Genomic DNA, 27,868 nt, shown 5'->3' with positions numbered 1-27,868 from the left:
AAGTCAATCTAATGGGTGAAGGAAAATCTTTCTTAACAAATGTTGCTGGAACAACTGGATATCTATGTTGAGATAAACATGTTCTGAACAAATAACTGAGACACATCATATACCTAAATGTAAAACTCCATACCATAAATGTAAAACCTGAAATCAGTGAGGTGGATTACAGGTAGATGTAACCCAAACCATAAAACTTCTAGAAGAAAATACATTCTCTGTGAGCTTGGGGGGTCATAAAATCACAAAAGAAAAACTTGATAAGGTAAACTTTATGAAAATAAAAACTTCTGCTCATTAAAAGATGCCAGTAAGAAAGTGAACAAACCATAATCTACAAAAAATAAAAAAATCACAGCACATATACCCATCAAAGACCGTGTATCCAGATTTCACAGAATAACCACAATAAAAAGACAATTCAATTCTAAAATAGGAAACACATGAAAGGTATTTCCTTAAAGAATGGAAGATATACAAATGTAAATTAAGCATATGAAAAGTGCTCAATGTCACTAATTATCAGGGAAATGCAATGTAAATTAAAATCAGAGTTCTTTCACACCAAGAAAATTAATATAAAAAAAACAGACAACAGTAAATGCTGACAAACATGTGAAGCAACTGGAACTCATACATTACTGATGAGAGCCCCAAACGATAAACCACTCTGGAAAACAGGAAGGCAGCTTCTTAAAAACTTGTCATATGACTCAGCAATTTTCTATGGTTAGGTATTTATCCAAGAGAATAAAAATGTATCCACAAAAAAATATAACTTAAGAATATACATAGCAGCCTTATTCATAATTGCCCCAAACGAAACAGCCTAAAAGCAGAATGGATAAACAAACTGGTACATTTTAGAATGAAATTCTACCCAGCAATAAAGAATAATTTAACAATACATACAATATGGAGAAGTCTTTAAAGCATTTTAAGTGAAAGAGCCAGATGCAAGAGTATATATGATTCACTTACATAAAGTTCAAAAGTGGCAAAATAAATCTATAGTTAGAAAAATCAGCAAATGATCACTGGAGTAAAGAGGAACAGGGATAATTTTAAAGATGCACAAGAGAACTTTCTGGGTTAATGCGAACATTCTGTATCTTCTTTGAGGAGGGTTATCTCACAGATGTATACAACTGTTGAAACATTAATGTGAACACTTAACAGTGCACATTTTATAATAAAGTCATTTCTACAGATCAACTTAAACTAAGGTGGGTTAAGGATACCTACTCCAAGAGCATCTGTTCCCAACCCTTTACCAACCTATCTGATTTGTTCTCCTCAGTGCAACCTTTGGGCTCTAATTTGCTCAGGGCTAGGCCCTTGATTATAGCATTTATCTTAAAGGGCACACAATTCAGTGCACCTAAGAAGTAGCATTTGTAATCTGTGAAGCAATTTTGTGGAACCAACAATGTATTGCCATTGGTTAGTGAACCACCATTTGACTATTTTAAGGCACTGATGTGTAGTAAGGTGATTTTAACACGAATAGGTGCTGTAACACATAACCTACCCTATTGCAAGGTAGTTAAAACAACGGAATAAAAATCTTTCAAAGGCATATAGAACACTATTACTCATTAAACCCACTCTCTGATATTTGCTGTCATGACCTTTACAATACTCTAAATCAGTCACATGATTTGGGGATTCAAATTTATTTCCTATTCAAAGCAGGGGGAGATGCACATGATGCTTCCTCCTTTGTTAGAGAACACTTTAGTATTTGCCCTAGTTATGGACAAACAAACCACAAGTCAGGATCATACGGTAGGAATTTATTAACAAGCAAACAACTCTGTTCATATCAGGAAGACCAGTTGGTTAGGTTATAAATGACTCGAGAGCAGGTGCAAGAACTTACAATTTTCAAGCATTCTATTAGAATGTTTACTGCCAAGTAGATCCACAAGAGGTGTTCCTAAATTCTGGTAATCATTTTATGTGGCACTCCCTGAGAAAAGGCCATGACCCACACAGGTGGGAGTACACATAGGAGTCTCCCTACAAGAGGAAGTTGGGGAACTCAGGAAGTAGTGATGTTTTCGGATAGGGTTCCTCAGAAAACTTGAGACTGTGTGTTCTCTTCCTCATTCCTTAGGAACCCCATTTGGCCAACTGATTACAGAGAATCAGATCCTGATTCACAATTCAAAGAAATTGTCATTGGACATGCACTGACGTAGTTTCTCGGGCACTGCTTTGGTGTTAAGCATACAGAAAACAATTTTAACCATCAGAAAGAAATCTAAAATCTATAGAAGCAAGTTTTCAGCCTAGACAGCTTTCCAGACAATTAACGATCTACCATAGAGAATTCTCTATAATCACCTTCCAAATTCCCACTCTAAAAGAAACTTGAATATTCCATGGCCAAAAGCAGGCAGCTTGAAAAGTAAATACCAAACTTTTAGATAGGTGGAATCCTGAGGAGGGATATACTGGAGCTAAATAAGACATCAAATCAAGAAATGTTACTTTGTGCATAAGAAGCCACATCATCAGCTCAAAATAGGTAAGAGATGTGCTTTCTGGAGAGGGCTGAAAAATAAGAGACTTGCTTTTAAACTCTCATTAAAATGTGAGGGTGGCTCTGAAATGAGAGAAAACGGCATACTTTGAGTCCTTCTTAGAGTATCTGAGGTTAACAACAAAAAGATATGTTTTGAATAGAGAGAAGTCAGAAAGAATTGGTCGTTGAGTCTCCTGAGGTTGGAAGTCCCTTAACTAGTCTGTATAAATTTAGCAATTACTTTTGGCAAAGTTGTTTGGGAAACAGCTAGTGATAAAGTGAATTTAGTAGTCAAAATGTGCCTGCAGACCTGCCATTAACTGGCTAGGTGACTTTGAGCAACCCATAGAATCAGGATTAAGTGCTTCAGATAGACTGCTTTGTTCACCGTGGTAAAACAGTTCCCAACACTGCGGGTGCTGACTGAAGGAACTAAGGTTTCAATCTTCATTCGGCCACTTACAAACAGATGGCCTGAGAGAGAGAACCCACCTTCTTTGAGCTTCTATCTTCTTATTTATAAAATGGAGATGGTAACTATCTCATGATTTGGAGTTTCAAAAACACGGACATGAAGCATTTAGTAAACACAAAATAAGTTAGACATGAGTATCTATCATATACAAACTCTTTACATTTATTTAAAAAGAAAACTTTCAGGGCATTTTGGTGTTGTTGAGGATACTTGTGATGGACAGCCAGCAAAACATTCTAAGATCTGCTTCTTCATCCACAGGGGTAAGCCCTGCCCAAAGTCACATTTGTACCAATCATAATGTCCCAAGGGTCTGTTGGGTTTTCTATACATGTGTCTGGGACAGTTAACATGTAAAACCTAGAGCTATGGTGGTAGTGGAGAGGAAAAGCAGAAGCCTTTAGAATGATGTAGACTATACAGACAATGCCAGTTTTAGGAGTCCAAAATGGCTTTCTAGTTCCTGGATCCAATCTCATTCTGCTTTGGGAGTCTATGAGACAACTTTGCATCCTTATTTTTTGCCTCAATTAGTACTAGTATGCTCATTAGTTGTAACTAGGCTTTGTTTTCCCATTGATTTTCTTTGATCCTCACAACATTCCTATAAAAAAATTATGAGGGAATGAACACATGGAATCAGACAAGCACGACACCATCATAAATGCTTAAAGTTTGAATTACTAATCTCGACACCTTTCTTCTCATAAAATAGGACAGCAATGCCTACTTTGTTTTAGAGCTGCCTATAAGATACATCTGGCAAGAAGCACTCAAATTATAGCTCCTATTGAAAGCGAATGTGTTAGTTGCTCATGTCTGACTCTGCAACCCCATGGACTGTAGCCTGCCAGGCGCCTCTGTCCATGGGATTCTCCAGGCAAGAATAGTGGAGTGGGTTGCCATTCCCTTCTCCAGGAGATCTTCCCCACCCAGGGATCAAACTCAGGTCTCCTACATTGCAGGCAGATTCTTTACTGTCTGAGCCACCAGTATCCCCATCTTACAAAGGTAAAACTGTGGCTGAGAAATAGATATTCTTTCTACTGCACCAACCACACTCGGAATAACAATAAGAGAAAATACACTGTCTTAAAACATACAAGTTGATCAAAAGAATGAAAAAGTAATGGCCAAGAAGAAGCCTGTGACTTTCAAGTGCTCTAAATTTAACTGATTAAATGAAATTGTGCATTGACTTGAAACAGATAGCTTAACCAATATCCTTTGTTCACTCTACTTCCAGACAGGGTTCTTTTTCTTACTAAGAAAACGTAGTGCCAGTTGATGTGAATATTCTATTCAGGTTGTCAGTTCTACAGTACTTTTGGTTTTGTGAATTTATTTTCTCCAAGGTGTACCACTTATCAAAAAACCAGTAACAACAAAAATAACAAATCGGGGACTTCACACTGGACACTTAGGAGGCAGCATTCCACAAAAGCCACTCAGCTAGGGCATACAGCATGGCCCTCTTCTGAGCCTGTGAATTTGCCACAAGCCCTACTGTCCCATCTGACTATAGAGTGCTCAGCTATACTCCTCTTGGCATCTATGTAAGTATCTACATCAATGGACTCAACCTTGCCTATGAGTCTTAGACGGCACTGCACAGGCATCAGAGTTGGGTGTGGCTTTAAAAATTAATACTGCTCAGGACACAACCCAAAGCAATTAAATCGTAATTTCTATGGGGTGGGACTCAAGCGTAGTTTGGTTTTTTTTTTTTTTTGGCTTGTCCTGTTGAAGCATCTGTGATTTCAATGTGTAAAATGAACAATGACTTCCAGTTGCAACACAAGTTGAAAAACGATAGGCCCATGTGCAGCTCTTCTCTGACCCACATTTAAGAATATTTTAATAACCAACATTTCAAAATTGAGAGGCTCCTCGCAGAGCCCTCTTAGCCCAGGGCAGCCTATTAAAATATTTACCTGGTTCTTGTAGACATCTGAGTTTGGCTCTTGTGTTGGTATCACTTGAGACCCATGGATTACTGTGGTAATAAGTTGTGCTTTTGGCATTGTTAGAGCTGCTACGTTATCAATGTGTGACTGATTTTTATTCTAATTGGCTTCCATTCTGAAAATGGCCCTAAACAAACATTATCTATAGTTTAATCATAGTCTAAAAATTGTTTTTCAAAAGAATCTATTATTTTCGCTACTCTAAAAGCTACTGCTAAAAGATCAACCACAGTTGCCTCTGCTCCTGCAGTAGGCATTATTTCATTATTTCTGGTTGAACATTTCCGAGTTAGCTATTTCATCCTGGGTATTTAAGTGGAGAAACAAATTCCTTAAAATGAACCAGAAACACACCAACTTTATCCCCAAAGAACTCTGAAAAAATATGAGGGGTTCACACTTTTTCCTGTTTCTAAATGAGTCAAGGTCTCCCCCTAATTCTCACTACTTATTTTCTGAAAAGTTTCACAGGTTCCACAGGAGAAATGCTGAGAAACAAATAGAAATATGCTTTTCTGTGCATTTTCAGTTATAAAACAAATTCTCTAACAAGTTCCAATGGACAATGCAAAAAGTTTCACACTGAAAATTCATTTAACAAATAACTTGACCTACAACTGCAAATTACTTGGCCACTGTTTATCAAATCAAATGATGCTGAACACTCTAACTCTCAACTCTATGTGTGATAGTCTTCTCATGATGCCAGTCCCAGTCACCAAGATGGGAAGGGTTATTCTTCTATCCATGGCTGATTTTTATGATGAGGCAAAACAGAGAGCCACATTAGTTGCAAATCCTGCAAGAGCAAATTAAAGATCAGATGTAGCTTATAGCCTTCCTCTAACAGGAACAGGAACAGGTATTTATACAGTCTTTGATAGGTTCAGTACACTACAGATTAGATAAGAACCACCTTTCGTATCAAATGCCATGTCATTCTGAAACCAGATTAACAAAATATGATACAAAGAGGTAGCATGATGCTGCTCAGAAAGAATAAAGCTTAAGTTAGATAGGAGAAACTGTGAGATCTTGGACTAGTTGCTTAATCTTGTTGAGTAACCTTATCTTTCTTTTAGATAATGATACAAGTTAAAGTGTTCTGAAGATATTAAGTGATAAATGAACTCTGGTAATTATAAATCCAAATAAGACCACATTAAACTGTCCTAAATTCTGGCCTTGAATATTAATGACAAAGATCTCAACTTGGGACCTTCTTTAAGACAACTCTCCCCTCATTTTGGCAGGAGATATCAGCTTCTAAAAGTGAACCAAGTGGAAGTAATGTGACGGAGTTTCAAGTTTGAGAATGACTTTTAAATTTATGTCTATAAACTGACAAAGATCTACTGGGCATCTAATATCACTCTTATAAAACGAATAGCAACCTAAATTCAATGTTCAAGACACAGAACTTGGAAAGCTTCCAGAAAATGCTCTGAAGGCTTCATTAACCAAGTTTATTGTTGGGGAGAGTCTCATTCACAGTTCCCTGCAAAGAAACTGAACCAAATCTTGACATTTTATGTTAAGTAGGAACAGTGAATAAGGCACATAATATAGGTGACTCTTAGGCCACCAATGTCTTTTTCTTAATATAAAAATAAACATAAGTAACTAATGGAATAACAAAATAAAAGTTTATTTTATTAGAATTAGGAATGTTCTTTCCCTCTGGGCAACCTGAACAGTCCAGTTACAATGAAAATCTAAGAACAGTTATTTCCACAGCACAGTGTGCTCTACGCACAAAATTACAGGGTTAGGAGCATTTAATCAATTTACCGATCTGATTGTCTCACCAACCCGCCCCCTCCCATCCCCCAAGTGCTCTATACCGGGATTTTTGTACATCAAGTCCTTTTCTCTCTTATGCTAAATTTCAGTTCCTAATCATGGCTGATCCACATTTTACACTGCAGATTCAACCATTTCAAATCAAGTCAGTCAGTCTTGGATCTGCTATATTTGTGTGTATGTATACACGTGTATTTAATGTATTTATTTAAACACACATAAAACATACAATCTGGGTTGCAGCGGATTACATAGAATTTAGAGTCTGATGATATATGCTACTCAATTTTACCACTGTGGTTTGTAGTCCTGCGCTTTGGATCAACAATTTTATTGTAAATTATTTAAGTCCATCTACTGCTCAATGAATTGTTCAAATGATGCATGCAGTTTTCAGAAGACCTCAAAAAGACAAGGGAGACCCTGGTGCTGACCATGAATAGAGCCCTCTGACAGAAAGACTTAGGTGAAACAGGGAAGCCATCATATCATTTGGCTTAAGACCTATCCCAGCTGAGATCACTGAAGTTACTTACTGACAATGAAAGTGATTAACTGATGGGAATTCTGTCAGATATGGAGATAGTTGTTAAAAGCTTGAAATGGAAAAGGCCAATTCATCTTGATCCATACATATTAGGGAATGCACCCACAACTGCAATACCCTCAGGTAATATGCCAACACTGAAACTAGAAAACAGCTCTAAAAAGCACTGTTCTTCCATGGGTGGGGGCTGTTATTATGAAGTGCACACACTGTTTCTGGATACCTCTTGTAAGGGGAGCGTGTAAAAAGGGTTTATGACACTGAAATCTAGATACTGTAGTTAACCATGTAAGATATTTCTTAAAACACCACATATACACAAAACATTTTAAGGGGGCCACATATATCTAGATAGCAACTCTGGCTGCTTTTCAAAGTTACCAAGGAAAGGAACTTATTCAAGCTTTCTTAAAAAAAAAAATCCTTAGTTTTGATAAATGTCTTTTAAGATTGATGCAGTCATTTAAAATAAAATCAAATGTTTGACAGGGAAAAGGAAGGAGAAGAGAATAAGGAAGAAGCAGACACTGAGTTCAGATTTGCACCTGAGGTGGCAAGGGAGGGGAGGATAAAAGGTATAGATAAAGTTGATCCTAGAGCGACAAGTGGTTTAAGGAAGCAGCATAATATACTCAGCAAACATTCACTGATTTCTGATGGGAAAAGAACAGTTGCAAGTACATCTCATGTAACAACCTTTTCTAAAAGGAAAAGTAGGGTTGATTTAGCAAAGCCTAACTTAGGCAAAAGGCCAGAGGAAAGTGAAACTACTTCCCAATGGAGTAGTAAGATGTACGGTGCAAGAGCAGACAGAGCTGCCTCACAAAAGGTAAACACTCCCTAGGCGCAAGACATTTAGAGGAAGACAAAGAGGTCCTTCAGCCAGAAGTGGTATTTAGTATTAAGACCTCATCTAGTTGCCTAGTTCACTCTGTACTCCTGTATAAAACTGACAGATTTAGGGATGAAAAATACCACAGCCAGAATGGCCTAAACAGATACATAGTTAATAAAACCACCACCATCCTTTACTTTTAACATAGCTCTTAGTAGAAATTTCATAAAAATGGACATCACAGCTAAAACGCCTTATTAATTCTCCTATCTGTTGACAAATAGAAAAGAAGCAAAGATTTCTATTTAAATGCACTAGATGGGAATATCAAGTTCTAGGATGTTTGCCTTCAAACTGAACCCACAGCAACACACACAAGCAATTTCAGTATCTGCCATTTTTAATTCACAATCTGAATCTAAGTGAATGGCTATTTATTTATATTTATATTTAAAGCAAAAACGTCCTATTTGACACCCTAACATAAAGAAGGGGTGAGAGAAGAGCCATAACTAAAATCTTAAAAGGCTCAAAGCAGCAATTAAAGGGACAAATTTTTGAAATGTGTCCTCTGGATGTGACAGGAAGCCTAGGAAGCCTTCAGCTGTGTGTACGACACGGGCCCACAAAGGCTTACGTAGATGTATGAGGCTGCTGAGAGGGATGAGGTTGGAGACCGGGTCATTCTTCAATGGCAGCAACAAAGCTCCCTGTTGCAGCCCTTATCAGGCCACGGCATTTAGTCAGAGCTTGACCTCTCTGTGCTTGACCAGGAGCTGGCAATTCTGGGCATGAGACCCAGGGCCAGCAACAAATACATCAAAACCAGAGAGGGCAAAGTAATTTCAGGAAAGGGAAATCAAAGAACTCTAGTTAGGTCTTCCAGAGGTGCTAAACCAACACACCTTTTATCCCAACCCTCAGCCCTGGAAAGATAAAGCAAACTGAAAGAAAATGCACAGCAAATAGACGTAATCTTGAAGATTTTTAAAGAATAAATATTTTTTGTAATTAAACATTATGCAAACACGTGCCACGCTTGCTTTGTCCATGCATATGCACTATATACAATTTTGAAAAATACTGTGTTGTCCTCTTGTTTTAAAAGTCATATACAAAGTTTTTTTTGTTTTTTTTTAATTCCTCTTTCTGCCTACCCTCTTCCCCGCCCCAAGAATTTTCTTTACAAGGAACTAATCATTATTCACTCATGACCTTGGGGTATGAGAGAGAGACAGACTGTGTGTGTGGGTATATCTGTATGTGTCGGGGAGAAACGGGAGAGGTCCTTTACCAAAGTACAACAAAATGGCTGGTTTGGACATGAAAAGCAGTGTCAAGGAGCAGTTTTAAATTTTAACTGTACTACACTCAGGAAAAAGAAAATGAAAAAAAAAGGAGTCAGCTTGGAGAATGAAGCTACGTTACAAGTTAAAGTTGGAGGGCTTTTAGTGTGTCTGTCACACTTTTGTTGGCGGCCTAGAATACTGTTGTACAATGGTTTATCTACCTTTTTTTTTATTACAATATAATTTACTTAAACTTTCCGTTAACAAAACAGAATTCTGGTACTACAGACCAGCGGTGTCAGAATAGGCTTAGTGCCTCCTTGTTTGTGTTTGTTTTGTTTGTTTTAATTGCATGAGCACTCTAGATGGTAAAGTTTTCAGAGTTCATTTTATGCAGGGCCATTCTCAGTCCTCAATGTACTCCCACAGATCTTTTTCATAGCCTTCATGCACATGCTGTAACAAAACCCTTCGTCGACTCTCACAGTATCTGTAATCAAAGAGAAAGAGAGAGAAAAAAGAACAAACACCTGTTGTCAGCCTCCAGTAAATTTTTTTTTTAAGAGGCATTTACTTGTTTTTTAGGGCTCCCTATAGTTTATCCAGACATAGAACCTGTTTTTAAAAGGCATATTTTTAGGTCTAGATGTAAAGACATGACTATTTCTAATTTTCAAAAGGTATTTTTCAGAGTTTCTAGTTTGGGGAAATTAATTCCAGAGCAATAAACAGGCCTTAGAAATTATCTGATTCAATCTCATCATTCTACAGGTAAGTAAACAGTTTTAGGAAGAAGTAATTTCAGGGGGTATTCACAACTAAAATCTTAAAGTACTAGCGGTAGCTATAATTGGCTAAGGGAAGTGAACATATTACTCAGGATTAAATTTTCAAGTCTTGCAAATTCCCAGAGATTTCCACTACTATTAAAGAGAAAACAACTTTTTCCAGCAAACAACTTTTGGAGAAAGAGCTCTATGTGAGAAAGCAAACATTTTGCATCTTTTACTTAAGAGGTGACATCTCTTAAAGTATCATCTATCCCTAGGACAAAGTAAATCTCTCCTTGGAAAATCAAATCTTAGAAAAAAATCTTTAAAAAGTCTGGGTAGCTCACTTGCCAAGAGCCACGATCCACCAGGATCCCTAGGCCAGGGCCAGCATGTTATTCTCACCCCTCATCCTAATAGTCACTTGCCCTTTTCGGGCTCCTTCTTCCTGTCAGGGCAATAACTACATAGATAAAGCCACATGGAAGAAGCAGGATCAGCCAGCACTGGCTGATTTCCTCCCTATGCCCAAAGGACAGAAGCGATCTGTGAGAAACATGGCAGCAGTTCAGTTATTGAATATGCTAAACCCAAGTTTCACCATCATTTAACTTCACCACTACGGCATACCACACCACCAGTGGCAGACATTTTTGCTCAACAACTAAAAATAAACTTACCTGTACTTATCTTGTACTTTCTGCTTTATATCCTGCAGAGAGTCTTGGGAAATATCTCGTTCGAGGTAACCCGAGAGCACCTCTGTGGCATTCTCTAGATCTGCTTGGTTATTCTGCAATAGGAAGGAGAATATATAGTAAATTCTGCCTTCAAAAGAAAGCTAAGAGATAAACTATCTTAGCCACTTCCTTAATAGACTGTACTCAACACCAATTTTCACAGGTGGTCAATTGTACCTCTAAAGTCCTTCATTACTTCCACCTCTAACAACTTGTTTTCTCTTTTTTTTCTCTTAGGAGAACTTGTTAACTATGAAAAGAACCAAAGATTTATCCATTACCTCTGGAAGAATACCAAGTATAATTTGAAAGTACTTAAAATGTTTTTGGAAATCTAGCTCTGAAAACTATTATGTTAAAGCCTGAGAAACAAACAGAAATGCATTATTCTTTATATCTAGCTAGATACCTAATCTTATCAGAAAACACTGTATGAAAGATTAAAATTTTGTTATCCAACCGTTACTAGTATAGCTAGTTCTGTACATTTACCCATCTAAATTCCCATCTGCTAGTCACTGTTACTATCTAGCCATCTATCCACATCAATACTGCATGTATAAATTTTAAATGAGCATCTCTACTTGAAAAAACTTTACTGCTGAAAGCCCCCTTTTAGTCACTACTTCTCCACAAAAGACAAGCTCCATATTTACTTCTAATACCATGTTATGAGTTTTACCTGAACAGACTTTTGAAAAGAACTTAAGATGTTCCTGGTGTTACATAAGCATTATACATGGATTGTCTCGCTTAAACATCTTAACATTTCTAGAAAAGTATTATCCCCATTCTAAAACAGAGATATAGAAGAGGTTAAATAACTTGCTTCAAGTCAACAGAGCTAAAAAGTGATGAAGTCAAGATTCAAATTCAGGACTAATTGCAGAGCCTGCACACTTAATCACTAGCTGGCTAAACCACATCAATTTGAATGTAGTTTACAGCAAGATATCTGAATTTTTTGTACCTTCCTAATAAACGATAAACTTTTAATCCACATTCGGGGGCAAAGAGTAACCTTTAAAACTCTTATCTATAAAAGATAAGTAGTCCTATGACACACAGGTGGTTTTTTTACCCACTCAGTAACTATTCCTACCTCAAAGATAATGGACTGGTTATTCTTTTTGAGGTAGAAAGCGAAGACATAAGTGTACATGAGTGTGGCACGACACTGGCAGAGGACATCAACTGCTTTCTTCAGGAACTGCACCTCAATCCAGGACATGTTGTGCTGTTGCATCTCTTCCATTTTCTGTTTCACCTGAGCATATAGTTTGTGCTCAAAGCGGAGACTCTGCATGTGGTTCATATAGCGATTACAGTAGAACAGGTACCTCTGCAGGGCTGCCCTAGATCTCTGTCCCATTAAAAAAAATTAAGGTCACATAATTATAACAAATTTATTATAGGCACACAAAACCTGATATCATATTTACTGATGAAACGGAATAGGAATTTAGGCTAAAATCAAGAACAGAGAGACATCTATTGCTACCTCTGTTACTTAATATTTTTTGACTGTCCTATAGCTGTACTTTCCAATATAGCAGCCAGCAGTCACATATGGCCATTAAAAGTAAAATTTCAGTTTCTTAGTATTGCAGTCAGTGTCTACCAAATTAGACGGTGGTATTAAGAACATTTCCATCATTATGAATATTCTACTGGATAGCTCTGTTCTGCAGTGTGCAATAAGGTGCATCAATATTATAAAGTAAAAAACAAAAGAGAGGCAACCAGACATCATATAACTCCTAATATAATGCAACAGAAACTACACAGTACATTTAACACCAGTTAAGTGTTCTGTGTTCTTTCCACATCCCTCACCAAATCGTCTGAATGCGAGTATCTAGAATTAGCACCAGTTTCAGCAAGTTTAGGGATAGAAGAACCTAACCAGGGATTTGCAGTTGGGAAATCCAGAATAAGAAAAATGCTACAGCACAATAATGATTTAAGTTTCCTCAACAAATAAATGGCAAAAGAAGAAGGAAAAAAAAAAAAAGCCCCAAAACATGAAAGGACCTACAGATTATAACATCACATCCAACTTGTGGACCTATATGGATCCTCATTTGAACCAATTATAAAAGAAAGTTTATGAGATAAATGGGGACACTGGAACACATATTAACAAAATACTGCTTCAAAAATATATAATAAATATATAGCATAGTTATAAAATAACATAATATACAAATACTACTACAGTTTTATGAAAAATCTTTTAAAGTACATGAAGTATTAAAAAATATGATGAAGTATTTAAAAATATGATATCAGGTCTAAATTTGTTTTATATTGTTTATCATACTGCAAAAATAATTCACATGGGTCTCTCTTATTACACTGTAGATGTTAAGGAGATACACTTTTAAAAAAGTAATCTTGGGACTTGTCCAGTGGTCAAGACTTTGAGCTCCCGGTGAAGGGGAGAATGGGTTTGATCCCTGGTCAGGGAACTAAGATTTCACAGTTCAGTTCAGTTCAGTCGCTCAGTCATGTCTGACTCTTTGCAACCCTTTGGACTGCAGCATGCCAGGCTTCACTGAAACTCCAATACTTTGGCCACCTGATGTGAAGTGACTCATTGGAAAAGACCCTGATGCTGGGAAAGATCTAAGGCAGGAGGAGAAGGGGACGACAGAGGATGAAATGGTTGGATGGCATCACCAACTCAATGGACATGAGTTTGAGCAAGATTCCACAAGCAGCCAAAAATATCATTTTCTTCATATTAAATACTAGACACAACAAGATTAAAAAAAGCAATCTTGTTATAACTCTAGTACTTAATATCTAAAAAATGATTGTTGAATGTAACTACTATAGAAGGATTTCTTACCACACACATGGATTTCTTTTCTTTAAACACCATTCTTCTCTTCCTCTCCTCATGCCTATGGCTTACAAACAGTACAGATACTACGAGGCCTTATGCTTGGTCTCTTGCTCAGAAACACTAATTCTGAACCACATAACTAGCCAATCACATGATCCAGTATCTTACAACATGGAAACACCTAAAAAAACCTACACAAGTCATATTATTTCAGCAGTCAGGTAGGTAATCAATGCTTACACAGTGGAAAATTATGCCAATCATATCTAAAAATACTATGACAATTATATCTATTCATTATTAGATAAAAATAATAGTATTGTTATTAGATATGATTATACATAATAAAATTATGCCAATTATTTCTAAAAATAGAATATGCAAAGAATAATCTACTTGGCATTTTACCTCCATACAAAGCACTAATATTTTCAAGAATTCCCAAGATGAAATGGAAAACCTAAATCATGAATTAAAATGTATGTTATAGGACTTAATATGACTAAGAGTTCTCAAACAGCTTGCATCATTAAGATAATTTTAAAATTCAATATGAAAAAAACCAAACCACCCACACTACCACTGCAAATAATACCCATTTTTAAATCAAATCCCAGAATCTGGACTGAGAAATGCAATGTCCTGAAAACGCTTTGGAAAAACACACAATAACATGACTGCTTAGAAGACGGATAGGCAATCCAGCTGCTGCCTATTTTTGTTTTCAAAGTTAATCTGAAATGCTGCCGCATCCACTCCTTTAAGTCTATGGCTGAGTCAGCAAGCATCACAGGAGAAGGACGGAACTGAGCAATTCTAACAGACTGGATAGTCTGCAAAGCTGAAAACAGTTACTACCTGACCACTCACAGAAGTATACTGACTCTGGGTTAGTAGATAAGAAAATTTAGGGAATTCCCTGGCAATCTGGTGGTCAGGACTCTGATCTGACAGCCAGGGACCCGGGTTCAATCCCTAGTTGGAAAACTAACATTCCGCAAGCCGCATAGTGTGGTCACAGAAAAGAAAAAAGAAAAGAAAAAAGTACCATATATGTTCTTTCTGGACTGTGTGCCAACCTTATAGTACTTTTTTAAGAACTACAACTGCCTAAAAATGGAAAACAAACAAACGAACTACAACTGCTGAGAAGCGGGCAAGAGAGGGTGAGATGGTTGCATAGTACCACCAACTCAACAGACATGAGTCTTAGCAAACACAGGGAATGGAATACTGAAGGACAGGGAAGCCTTGCGAACTGCAGTCCATGGGGTCACAAAGAGTCGGACACAACTTAGCAACAACAATATAACATAAATAGAATCATGTGACAGAGATCACAGAATGCTATCTGTAGACACTGGCTTTTTCACTCAGCACAGTGCCTGTGACATCTAAATTGCTATGTGGATAAACAGTTCATTTTTTGTTATCACTGAATAATATTTCACAGTATGGATTACCATGGTTTGTTTAATCATTCACCAATTAAGGAAAGTTTTAGATGTTTCCAGTTTGGGACTATAACAAATAAAGCTGCTATGAACCACTGTTTAAAAAAAAAGAACTACAATTGCCAGAAAACACTAGGCCAGAGTATGGACGTAGAGGAAGTGAGGAAAGAATAAGCTAGGTGTGTATGCCATGGTGTGCTCCATTCTGGGAGGTATGGCTCCTACTAAATAAACAAATACAGTCAACTCATACAAACCCCTTTCCCTGTACACTCACAGGATCAGAAGATTCTAGTTTAGTCCAATATATGACCTAGAAAAATAATGCAATCTAATGTCTACAATCTATACATTAAAAGGGCTAAGAAGCTATGTCCAATAATCCACCCTCCCTGCAGATCTCAGAAAGGAATGCTACCAGCACCCAAACACTTAGCAGTTAAGGTCAAGGATAACCCATACACTTTCCATTGTCAGCAAATTCTGGCTAGATTTAGCCAGACTACTAAAGAACCTGCCTGCCAATGCAGAAGACATAAGAGACCCAAATTCGATCTATGGGTCGGGAAGATCCCCTGGAGAAGGAATTGGCAATCCACTCCAGTATTCTTGCTTGGGGAACCCCATGAACAGAGGAGCCTGGCAGGCTACAGTCCATGGTTTAGCAAAGAGTTGGACACTACTGAAGCAACTTAGCACACAAAAACTAAAAGCCCACCATGGTAATTAGGAAAAATATAATGCTACATAAGAGAAAAACAGCATTTCTTTATGGATTGAAAAAAATATTATCATAATTAGAAGAAAACTTTAGGACAAAAGCAGAAAGCCAGAAAGGGAGGCGGGGGGAGCTAAGATTTAAAAACAAACCTGAAACAGAAGGAGATGCAATGACAAACTTAGCTGAATAAAAATGAAAGAGAGGACTCAATTCAAAATGGAGGGTGGGAAAGGCATCACTCTCATTGCAGAGTTTTTTATACAAAGGTTACATGGGTAATGGTTCTATAGTCTGAGGATACTAGAGGGAACTGGAGTAGGGGTTCCAAATGATCTCGTTTAAACAGACCATGGAAATTTTTAAATATTAAAAATCTGATAATAACCTGAAGAAAACACAAACACTCGACCACCTGAATAAACTTATGACAACGCTTTCAGGTCTTACATTTGTAAAATGGCTAAAAATGGCATCAAGCCATACTACTTTAACTGCACCAGAGTTGAGAATAAGTGACAGGAAATACATTAATAATAAATTCTGATCAAATCAAATTTTGATGCACTGTAGGGATGAAAAGGCAATAGTTGATATATAGAAAACTGATGGGAGAACAAATTATCACGTGGTACTTATAGTAGTATAATAATACTAAATTCAAAAATTCTGGGTCTTAGTCTATCAACAGTAATTCAATTTCAACAAATAACTTATTTGTATAATTAGTTTTTTTGAGTTTCACTGGTTGTGGGTTTTTTCGTTTGGTTGTATAGCTGCTTAAAATAGTCCAGCTGGTTTTACTTTAAACACAGTTAATATAGTAATATTATAATGAATATAATGTAAACCAACATTATAACCTGTGGGTTTTTTTCCCCCTTTAAAACGATCACAAATATTGTAAACATCTGAAATATGACAGCCTAGGTTATGTAAATATATTCTTTTGTATTTACAGTAATTTAAATAAATTTTAAAGGAGCCTTTGAAAAGTGAAATAATAACAAACAGGTCGTGTTCTGGCTTGCATCTTGGCAAGACAAGTCTTTTTAAAAGATTCTGGGAAGAGAAATGGGGACTTTCAATACAGAATGTATGAATGTAAGGGATGACTAAATTCTAGAATTCTACTATTAAGGCAGAATTACTAGCCTGAAAGGAACTCAAAGTGTTACTGAATCTAATCCACACCAAGGGTTTGAATCTCTTCTTCTATAAAAGTGGGTTATTTCCTTATTCAGTAATAGGGAAATCCCTACCTCCTGAGACAGTTCATTCCAAGTTACCTAAAATCATTAGAGCTTCTTGAATAATGAAGTAATTAATTAAAAAGAAGTGAGGCTGGATATAAATAGCAGCAGTGCCATTTAACAAATACTGTCCTTTAGACTCTTTGCTGGGCAGGGAACACCTTGCTATGGAAGACTACTGATACCTAGAGGTATGCTATATTACTAGACTGGTTTTTTTTTTTTTTTTTAATGCAAACAAATCTATAAATAGGAATACTCCTAATATGTATTTTGCATAAGATTCCCTTTCTACATGTATACAGATATACAGTATTTATTGGAATATCCTTTAACAAATCTTTCAGAATTGAACTCTTTTGCTAAATTATTCCCTAATCAACAGATAATGCACACTCCTGTTCAACCGTTACCTGAAAATAAATGTACTTACCTCCTGTGCGTCTCTTGCTGCCTTTGCATCATCCTCATTATAGCGGTTACAGTTGTACCTGAAGTAAGTAAAGAGGATTCCATAAAGCCATAAATCAATGAAAAGGGAACAAATCACAGAATTTTAGCCTGGATTTAGCAATTATATAGAGCCAATATTCTCCTTTACAAAGATAAAATGAGGTGAAGAAAAAAAAAAGCCCCTAGGTGTTTGAATCCTTTCCAAGAGTATGTCTGTTCTCTATTAGTAAAAAGCAGTTTCCCACCCCCTGAGGCAGTCCACTCATTAAGTTTACTGATAATCATTGGAAAACATTGTTATTTTTTCATTTACCAACTGTAGTTTGAACTTCTAATTCATATTTTGAAGAAAGAGACTATCTCATATCCTACACAGTCTGTTATTTAGCCAAATATTTTCAATTTTTCCAGATTACTCACCTTGTTATCCTCACTTGTATACACCAAAAAGAACCAACTGTTGACAGACTGTTATGTGACAAGTGCTGTGCTATATGCTTTATATGCTCTGAACAGTTTATGAGAATCCCTGAAAACTCAATATACAAAATGAGGAGCAAGGGGAAATCTGCCCAGAGAAGTCAGCTCAGAGTGGAGATGTGTAAGACAGGCACTTCTCCTTCCTGATTACCTGTTTTATTTTATGGGAGCCTACATTTTGAGAACAACTGACATACACTATATTCCATCCACTTACTAAGGATTTTAACTGTACTATCACATTTAATCCCCTCAATTACCTTATGAAATATGTATCATTATCCTCACTGAGCATATGAAGAATCCGATTTTGAGAAGATAAGCAACATACTAAGATCACAAAAGAAGAGTTTCAGAGGTGGAAATTAATCTGATGCCTTTCTGCCAACTGAGACCCATGCTCTTAACTAGTGAATACATATCTTCAGAATCTTTCTAATGATGACCTTTTTAGAAGAATTTTGAATTTAATATAAATCTCATTAAACTGAATTTATTATTCCAGCCTGTCAAATTCTTTAAGATTAAAATGGTTTATATATTCAATATCTCTCTTTGATATAACCCCAAAATATTGTATATAAAATTTTTTATATTAATTCAAGAAAATCATCAATACAATTGAACAGAAAAGCAGTATATAGTTTATGTGAATAAAAAAGATGTGGACAAAGCCTTTCAGCAAACCTTAAAGCATTCCACTAGGAAGACACAAATCTATTACCTGTACTCCCAAACATCTCCATCTGTAGTTCACAGCCTAGGCTACAAACCTCTGTCCACAATGAAATACCTTGCTGAAATCTACCAAACATTCCATAATTCATCATCCTAACAATACCATTTGATTCTGGAATTTCACATAAGAGAAAAACTAAACAAACTAACAAACTATGGTTCATATGCAATTTGTGGAATGAGAAATTCTGAAAATTTGAATTACACTGTCTGCTCCCAATCTTAGGTTCCTTTCTATTTTCCACAGTACTCAGAAACAACCAACAGTGATCACTGATTTCATCTCAAAGTTTTTAAAGTAACCCAGACCACAATTCACCTGAGTCAAGAGACATTACCAGTCCCCCAGATGGATTAATAATCCTCTCTTACCAATAATTATTCTACTCACAAATAAGCCTAAAGATGCCTCTTCTCGCTATCTACTGGTCAACGATTAACACATTTTCTTCCTAACTGATATATCCTCAAAAACTTTCCTTTTGATATTTGTTAGATATTTTTAAGCCTCAACTCACTCTGGGCTTTACTCTGTCAACATTAAGAATTTTAAGGCCAAGAAAGCAAGGAGGGCTCATCTATATTTCCAACTGAGATTACTGACAGTGCTATCTGGAATGTTATTTTGAAGATTCTAAGATATTTTCAGATTTAAACAAGAAAGCACAGCAAGGATTCATCTGCAATATTAGCCACGGGAAAAGGCAAGATACAGGCAACATTTCTGATAACCCCCGGACCCAGCCATTCTTCATTCTTCCGTAGTCATCATTTGTTTTGTACCCCTTTCATTTTTCAATCCAGTTCATTTAAAATTTGAGTTGTGATCAGAGACTTCTTTACATACACACAAAAGTCTCTTTAATACTTGTCCCCCCATTCTCTCTCTTCTTCACTAAACTTGTATATATACACTCATATGAATTTAGTTTCTGGGAACACTCTAATCTTCAGTTTGCATTCCTAAACCCCAAATATCTTTCCTTGGCTCTGACAGTAGTAAAATCACTTTTTTTTTTTCACCTAACCAATTAGTTTTTACCTAAACTAGTTTAGAATCAATTCAAGACAATCGCTCTATTCCTCTAATTAGTGAAATAAATGAAAATTCCAAAGAAACTAAAGGGGAATGTTTGCCATTGTCTTAAGTTCAGATTCTCCTCATCTTGTCTTGAGCTTGCAATTTTTCCCCTCCCACCCACTCTCTACAAAGCAGCCACAATGTCCAGATAAAGTATGGAAAACACCTAATACAGAGCATGTCATCTAAACTACAGACATAACGTTGTTACTCTCAGTAAAAATACTTCTGATAATTGTCCAAACTACTTCAGGTCCCAGTCTACTTTCTCTTTTCCTATTCCCAACAATTTATGAGGGGCCACAAACTCAAACACCAACAGGAGACAAATGCAAATAACATAAACTAGTCAAAATGGCAATCTGCATTATTGTAACACCCAGAAATATTTTCACATTTACCAGGAGATGCGCTAGCTCCCATTTTTCTTGTTTTGAGAAAAATGCAACAAGATATCTTTAATCTAACTTGCATTTTCCCTGCATGCATGGTAAGAAACATGCAGGGAACAAAGGTATGTATCACTACCAAATGTGCCATCGTAAGACATGCAAATGCCAATAAGCTTTGGTCTTAGGGAAAACATTAAACTGCAGTAAAGGCTCCATCTAAAAAGCAACCAACCAATTCCAGGTGATTTTTGCCAAAAAGAAATGCAGGCCTGTTCTTATGTTTCAATGAATGCTAAAACTCTGGATTGCACTGGGTAATTTTCCAGTTCTTAAAGTTTGGACAGATTTTTTTGTCTAATGGCATGCAGGATAACTAAAACACAACTGTGGATTGGGTTCTGCCAAGTGTCTTTATTGTCTAGAGAGACGTATTAGACAACGCTGAGTAAGTCATGTACTATCACATTCTTCTACCTTTGTTCATGCTACTCCTTTTGCCCTGAATGTTTTTCCTACCACTTTTTGAACAAATGGAACTCTTAGTCTTTCTTAAAGTTCAACTCAGTTGTTACCTGATCTGTGAAATAAATCTTATTAAACTCTCTCTTTGGATATCTTGCATACACTTCTAATACTGATCACACCCTGTATTCATTTATCTAGTCCCAAGTTAGAGGGTGATTTTCATGAGGCAGAAACCTTATTCATAATATGCGGCAGATACATCACACAGTTATGTGAACATGTTCTTCCCTTCGTTTCCCCAACCTACCAGGCAGATCCATGTGGTTCCCAAGGGCCAAGACACACCCAGCAAAACTCTGCTTTACAGTTCTGGTTACGACAGACCATGTGATTACAACCGCCATCCTTCTCAATTGTGACATGGCATTTGGGACATTCCTATGAAGAGAAACTATAAAGTTGGTGTCAATGCTACACTGAGGAGAAGCCAGCTCTAGATTTGGTTTATTTTTAAATTGATTCTGTGATTTATTGTGATTGATACATGTAAAGCACTTAGAACAGTGTCAAACACTTAAGTACTATTGAAAATGAGTTATTATTACGGGTTTTTAAGATGCATGACAATTTAAGGATTTGTTTTAGTGGGGTTGGGGGACAAAAACATTTTAAGTACTTTTAACCATACACACAGTAATAATAGTTTTATGAGAGGCTAAACATTTTGTTCCTGTAAACATACTGTTCCAGTGCTATCTGGAAATAATTATTGAATACTTCCTGTATCCCATACATTGTTCTCAGTGTTCTATATGCATTAACTCATAATCCTTATAGTGGTCTTACTCCTATTTCCATTCATCAGATGAATAAACTAAGAGAAAATTTTAAAGAAACGAATCCAAGGCTATACAAGTAGCAAACGATAGTTAGGATTCAAACCCAAGCAATTTGGCCTTAAGAGTCAGGCAAGTAAAACTGATCATTCTTTTTGTGGCTACTGAATTTCCCAACTTTCTTCTGCCAAATACCCTTGTTAAAATCTTTTCATTGTGGTTCCTTGACAACAGTGCTGCAGAGATTACATCCCCTTGCTCAAGTCTGTATCATTTTCTTGGTTGCTAATGAGCCAAAGTTACTACCCTTGTGGGCACATCTAATGTTCTTCCTCTTGAAAAATTTAGAGAATGAAACTTACTCATTATTTTTAATAAAACTATGAATAAGATGTAAAGCTTGGATTTTTGCTGTATGTTTTTGTGTTGATGTCTATTACTCCCATAAAGGGAGCAAAGTATCACCCAACATAATATTTGTACAATTCAGCTAAAGTGAACAGATTTTACTGTCCACAAACTATAGTATTTCAAAAGAGGTCAATACCATCAGATTTTTGAAGTTACTCACATAAAAAATACTATCATCTTCCCAAAGAAGCAAATTTCAGGCCTAAAATATGTTTCATTCTATATTTCTTGGCTATAATTAACTAAACAGTATTGATTTCTTAATATAACAACAACCTGCAAATCTAAGGTGCTAGTAACAAAAATAAGCTTCTGAAATGTCTCCAGAGGGAAAAACCTTCAGTTTCATCTCAAAACTTCCAACTGATAAATCTATTATTACAAATTGTCATTCTTACTTAATAATCTACCCTCTAAACAAAGTCAAGCATATTCAAACCTATACTCCCTATTTTAAATATCTTGGAGATTTAGAGTATGTAGGGATTTTTCCAGATGCAGGAGAGGGTAGTTTATAATCAAACTACTTAGGGAAAATACAACTGCTCTATTCTAAATACTAATCTGACAGCATATTTAAGGATCTAGGACTTTAATGAACATTTCTGGTGGAGAAATCTTCAATTTTTGAAGAAGAATGCTTAAATAACAGAAAAAAAAGTTTTTAATAAAAAAGCAACCACTTTCTGATATTATAGTAAGGTTTTCTTAAGTGCCATAAGGTATGTTTATCATGCTGGTTTCAGAGACATAGAAATGCTAATTTCAAAACTACATTCCCCAAAGATGTGGGTATTTCTTTTATGCAACAGGACTGTTTTATTGCCAATGCTTTCTGGGAGACAGAAATGTAAACATGTTTTAATCTTTTAGGGTAGAGCCAGGTATCAGTGTTATAGAATCACGTGCTGGCTGTCATTTAAGCAATCCTTATTCTTATCATTATCCCATAATTGAGTGATGGAAGACCGCAAAGTTATAACTAACTCTGGTCAAACAACTCAATATTCTTCAAAGCATCATCATCATATGTGAAAGACAACAATAAAAATAAACAGCCCATGAATAACACTATTAGTCACCACTCAAAGCCACTTCCTATTCAGACAGGACATAAGATTGGATGTTTATACAATTTCCTACAAAAAATTGGCTGGGTACACAGTTTGGATTCAAATGCTTACCACTTAAGGATAGAAAAGAAGGGTGTTCAAGTTTATTTGCATTTGTTAAGACATTCCTCTAGGGTTTAAGACGTGGTTTATGTCATAAAGATACTAGTATCACGACCAATGAATTCAATAAATAAACCCCCCAAAACCAAGGATATTCGTGTTATCCTTAAGCTTCCATTTCTCAGGAATCAAGTCTTTTAGTAAATTATATTTTGGAAGTTCAACATGTTAAAAACGTTAAATTTGTTAAGCCCAGTTCAATTACATAATTAAATTACTCATTTACTCTGACTCAATACTGCCCTAAAGAATAACTCCTTAAAAGTTAAACCCTGGAGATTTTAAGGGGCAGAAATATAGCCTAGTTAAAAAAAAAAAAAGGCTAGATGCAGTAAACTCTATTATTGGTATACTAGAAGGCAGCCAAGAATTTACATGAAAAGATATTATCAAACCCCAGGGTAGAAAACTGATTAAGCAACCACTACTTTTCTGATGGAAGAAAACTAAAGCAGAGTACTACACATACTACAGTAGAGTACTCAATAAAACAAACTCAAACAGTAAAACAAAGGAAAATTATTAATAGGCAATCATTCTGAAAACAAAAAGCAAACTAATCAAATGAAAGGGAAAACAAGGCCCTTTAGTATGTAAACTTACTGCTTCTGAAGCTGATACACCTGTTCTTATCAGTTTCAATACCAAGGGTTTACTGAAGGAAGATACCAACCTTTGTGTTGGCTGCAATCCAATTAGAGGTTTCACTGTCATCATCACACTTTTTAATCCACTTCTTCAACCACTGTTTGAAAACAAGAACTGTTAGAGCACAACAGAAGACTTAAGGATAGCAAATTACATCAACATAATATAGTCAAGCTTAAATGTAAAAGCCAAAGGATAGGACTGTCACTGGATTTACTTCTTTTTAAACCAAGAAATCCTGTGATTCTCATTTACAGTCCAGGTACATTAAAAAAAAAAGAAAAAATCAACCAAAGGAGGACTTTCTCTAGCTGCAGGGAAGTGAGGAACCTAGAATTCAACAAGCAGCCCAGCTGCAAGGTGTGTCCTTCCCCTTAGCTAATTATACAGCTTTCCAAGGGAAGGACCTTAACCCTCATTATCCTCATAATCAGGAGATAACTTTATTCCTAAGCAATGTTCCCTGAATATTTGCAAAAATCACCTGAAATAAAAAGGACAAAATACCATGTTCCAACTACTAATGAATAAATAACAAAATGTGGGCTGTGACTTAAAGTCATCAAGTCTTAGAAGTACTCTACTACCTTATTTAAAAATGAAAATGCCAGGCAAACTCACCTTACATTTAACAGGGTCATGCCAATTTTCTCCACAGTTAAAGCTGTTAAGTGACACAAGAGTTAAAAGAATTAAGTCCTACCTACTGTGAGTAAACAAACAAACAACTTCACGCTTTACAGAACCTCAGTACTTTCACCAGTTTCTAGTGACTGGCAAATACAAGGAAAGGAACCATGTCTATTTTACTCTGAAGTAATTTACTTAGCCTGTAGTACTAGGGCCAGCACACACTGAGTGTGTGTGTGTGAAATGAAGAAATGACCTGAAGGATGAAGACATTTTATCATGACAATTACAGAATAAATGACTGTCTAAATAGCTACCAAACTGTTGTATGCTGTGTGCTTAGTCACTTAGTCGTGTCCGACTCTTTGCGACCCCGTGGACTGTAGCCCACCAGGCTCCTCTGTCCATGGGGATTCTTCAGGTTAGAATACTGGAGCGGGTTACCATGCCCTTCTCCAGACCAAACTGTTAAGACAGTACAATCAGTTTAGAGTTGTATTTTCTGATAGTTTTTAATATGTGTAATTCCTTGCTGCAACCACTGTCTAACTGAACTAAAATGAAATCATGTTCAATAATCTGAACTTACAATGCTTCATAGAAAGTGAAAGTGAAGTCGCTCAGTCGCATCCGACTCTGCGACCCTGTGGACTGTAGCCTACCAGGCTTCTCCGTCCAGGGATTCTCCAGGCAAGAATACTGGAGTGGGTTACCATTTCCTTCTCCAGGGATATTCCCGACCCAGGGATCGAACCCGGGTCTCCCGCATTGGAGGCAGATGCTTTAACCTCTAAGCCACCAGGGAAGCCCTGGTGGGGTTCCCCATAAAGAATGCTTCATAGGTATATATTAAATATTTAACATTCCAAATGAAGAGTTAGTCTGACTTCGTATGGTAATTCTATACTTTAGTACTAATGCACAGTAAGCAATATGTGGGAAACAAACAGGTCACATATTTTTGCAAGATCCAAACAAATGAACCTCAGCCTAGTAAAGTGTACCAAACAAGGTATAAAACAAAAGATGATGACTACATATTCTGCTACATTAACTGCTAATTCCTTTCTGCTTTCTAGGAGCATGGTTTAAAAAGTATAAATTAAGAATAAACACTCCCTCGTGGCTCAGATGGTAAAGAGTCTGCCTGCAATGCTGGAGACCCTGGTTCTATCCCTGAATCAGCAAGATCCCCTGGAGAAGGAAATGGCAACCCCCTCCAGCATTCTTGCCTTAAAATCCCATAGACAGAGGAGCATGGCAGGCTAAAGTACATGGGGTCGCAAAGAATCAGACACAACTGAGTGACTAACACTACTACTAAGAATAAAAACAAATGCTTGTGAAAAACATAAGCGTGGAATGGCTGATTAATTAATCAAGTACTTTGGGAATGCCCAAAATCCTTTGCAAATTAGAAGAATAAAGTGCTCTCAGTTTAAATGAAGCCACGATAATGGTTAGTTCTAGAAGACGGGGAATGGAATAGAGAAAGGAACATCAAGAAGCTTCAAATATATCTTTCATGTTTTATTTCTTGACAAAAACAAACTGATTTTCATTAAGGTCGGTTGTAACTTTATAAGTGTTTAAGTATTGCTGTTATTCTCTATACTAAATCTGTATTTGAAATACTTCATACACAAAATATATTTGAAAGCAGGGAAGGAATTAGACTCCACACTATGTCTACAGAGTAAATTCTGAAATGATAATGTATAACCTTTACCAAAATAGCATGTACTTTACACAAACTTAATCTCTGTGAGTTTTACCTATTCTTTTGGGAAATATTTAGTATTAATGATGCTAAGACTAAATCTATTGCTGTTTGGAGGAAAAAAAGAATGATACAGAGCAATTTCCCTAGAGGGCTAGTGGTTAGGACTCCATCCTCTCACTGCCAAGGGCCTGGGTTCAAACCCTGGTCAGGGAACTACGATCCCACAAAATGCGTACCCATGACCAAAACAGAAACAAACAACAAAAAAAGAATGATATGGAAAACCAATAAAATGTGTATTTGCTACCTATAGAGCCCCTTGGCTTTAACAGCTTCTCATTTCTAAAAGATCCATAAAGGAATGGTCTCTAATGTGTGGTAATGGAAATTCCCTGCTAAGTTGAACCTAGAATTCAAAGGCTATGGTACTTCAAGAATCCAGGTTACCAAGAAAGCTGGGGCCAGAAGCCCCAGAGAAAACTCTTAGTTAAAAAAGATTTAATCAACAACTAAAAGATTTAATCAACATCTAATCAACCAAGTTTTAGCTTTCCAAATTTATCTACATATTTTTAGGACCAAGATTAAACTCATCAGAACAAAGGAAATTAAAAACTCCTAACTCTGTATTTCCTAAGAGATAATCTGAATACAAATCATGAGCCATAAGGAAACAAAAAACAATGTGACAAAATAAGCTGTTAATCAGAAATGAGAACTAAGTTCTTGTCCCAGATCTTTAGGTTTGCTCCTATATATGTGCCAATGGAGGATACAAGGAAAAGTGATTATAACTGCACTTTTTTTTCCCATAAGAAAATAAATCCAAAACTTACAGCAACATAGAAAGAGGAAAATTATCTTAAGATATGAGACTTTTTAAGCTAAGTTTTATTTTAAAGAAATATATGCTATTTAAAATCAGTTACCAACCTACCTGAGGTAAAGAAAATTTTCTATTTCACTACCAAAAATAAATAGAAAAGCTATGTGTACTACTCCAATTCAGGAAATCACCTGCTTACCAAAACTGGCGCCCACATTTGCAGCGAACAGGTTTAGCATCAGGATACTGAACTTTAACAACGTGGTGGCAGTCTGGGGCAGGACACCACTTTAACAGTCGATTGCACTGAAATACAAGTTAGAAAATTAAAAAATGACAGCAAATTAAATCATGATGCAAGGTTTCCCAGCACACCATGCAATTATGTATACTACTTCCTCACTATCATTTAAAACCTCACAAGCATTTAAAACCCTACTATCAATAGTCTTTTACAGCAATGCTTCTGGATGTACTGTTTTTCTAAGATTATAGATCACTTGAATACCTGGAATTATAAACTATCTCTTGTTCTATCTTCAAAATCCCACTGGGAAACTTTAAAATAAATAATCACCATTATGTGATCATTAACACACATCAATTTGTGTATGGTTCTATTTCAGGGCAATTTTATAAGATGCAAAAAAATAAGGTAATGCTTCTACTTAGGGAAGGAGTTCATATGCTATATGAAACAAGCTAAAGAATACACATG

The 27,868-nt window shown here is 36.3% G+C and overlaps 1 protein-coding gene across 2 annotated transcripts in view; it reads right to left on the bottom strand.

Annotated features, from left to right (window-relative positions):
• Nucleotides 1-3,146: 3,146 nt before the first annotated feature.
• The window catches only part of ARIH1 (ariadne RBR E3 ubiquitin protein ligase 1), a 108,811-nt gene continuing 84,089 nt past the window's right edge, over nt 3,147-27,868 (bottom strand). For both annotated transcript variants that reach the window (XM_061430284.1, XM_061430285.1), the window contains 8 exons: nt 27,350-27,456; nt 24,593-24,635; nt 23,997-24,068; nt 21,149-21,279; nt 17,666-17,723; nt 12,059-12,319; nt 10,897-11,009; nt 3,147-9,936 (listed from right to left, as the gene is read on the bottom strand). In XM_061430284.1, the coding sequence (XP_061286268.1) occupies nt 9,852-9,936; nt 10,897-11,009; nt 12,059-12,319; nt 17,666-17,723; nt 21,149-21,279; nt 23,997-24,068; nt 24,593-24,635; nt 27,350-27,456 (870 nt within the window). In that variant the 3' untranslated portion in view covers nt 3,147-9,851. The remainder of the gene's footprint in view (nt 9,937-10,896; nt 11,010-12,058; nt 12,320-17,665; nt 17,724-21,148; nt 21,280-23,996; nt 24,069-24,592; nt 24,636-27,349; nt 27,457-27,868) is intronic.

This window comes from Bos javanicus, chromosome 10, assembly GCF_032452875.1.
Source record: "Bos javanicus breed banteng chromosome 10, ARS-OSU_banteng_1.0, whole genome shotgun sequence".
Lineage (NCBI taxonomy): Eukaryota > Metazoa > Chordata > Mammalia > Artiodactyla > Bovidae > Bos > Bos javanicus.
The sequence above is the reverse complement of the archived record's forward strand: the minus strand, read 5'-3'. Positions and strand labels throughout refer to the sequence as shown.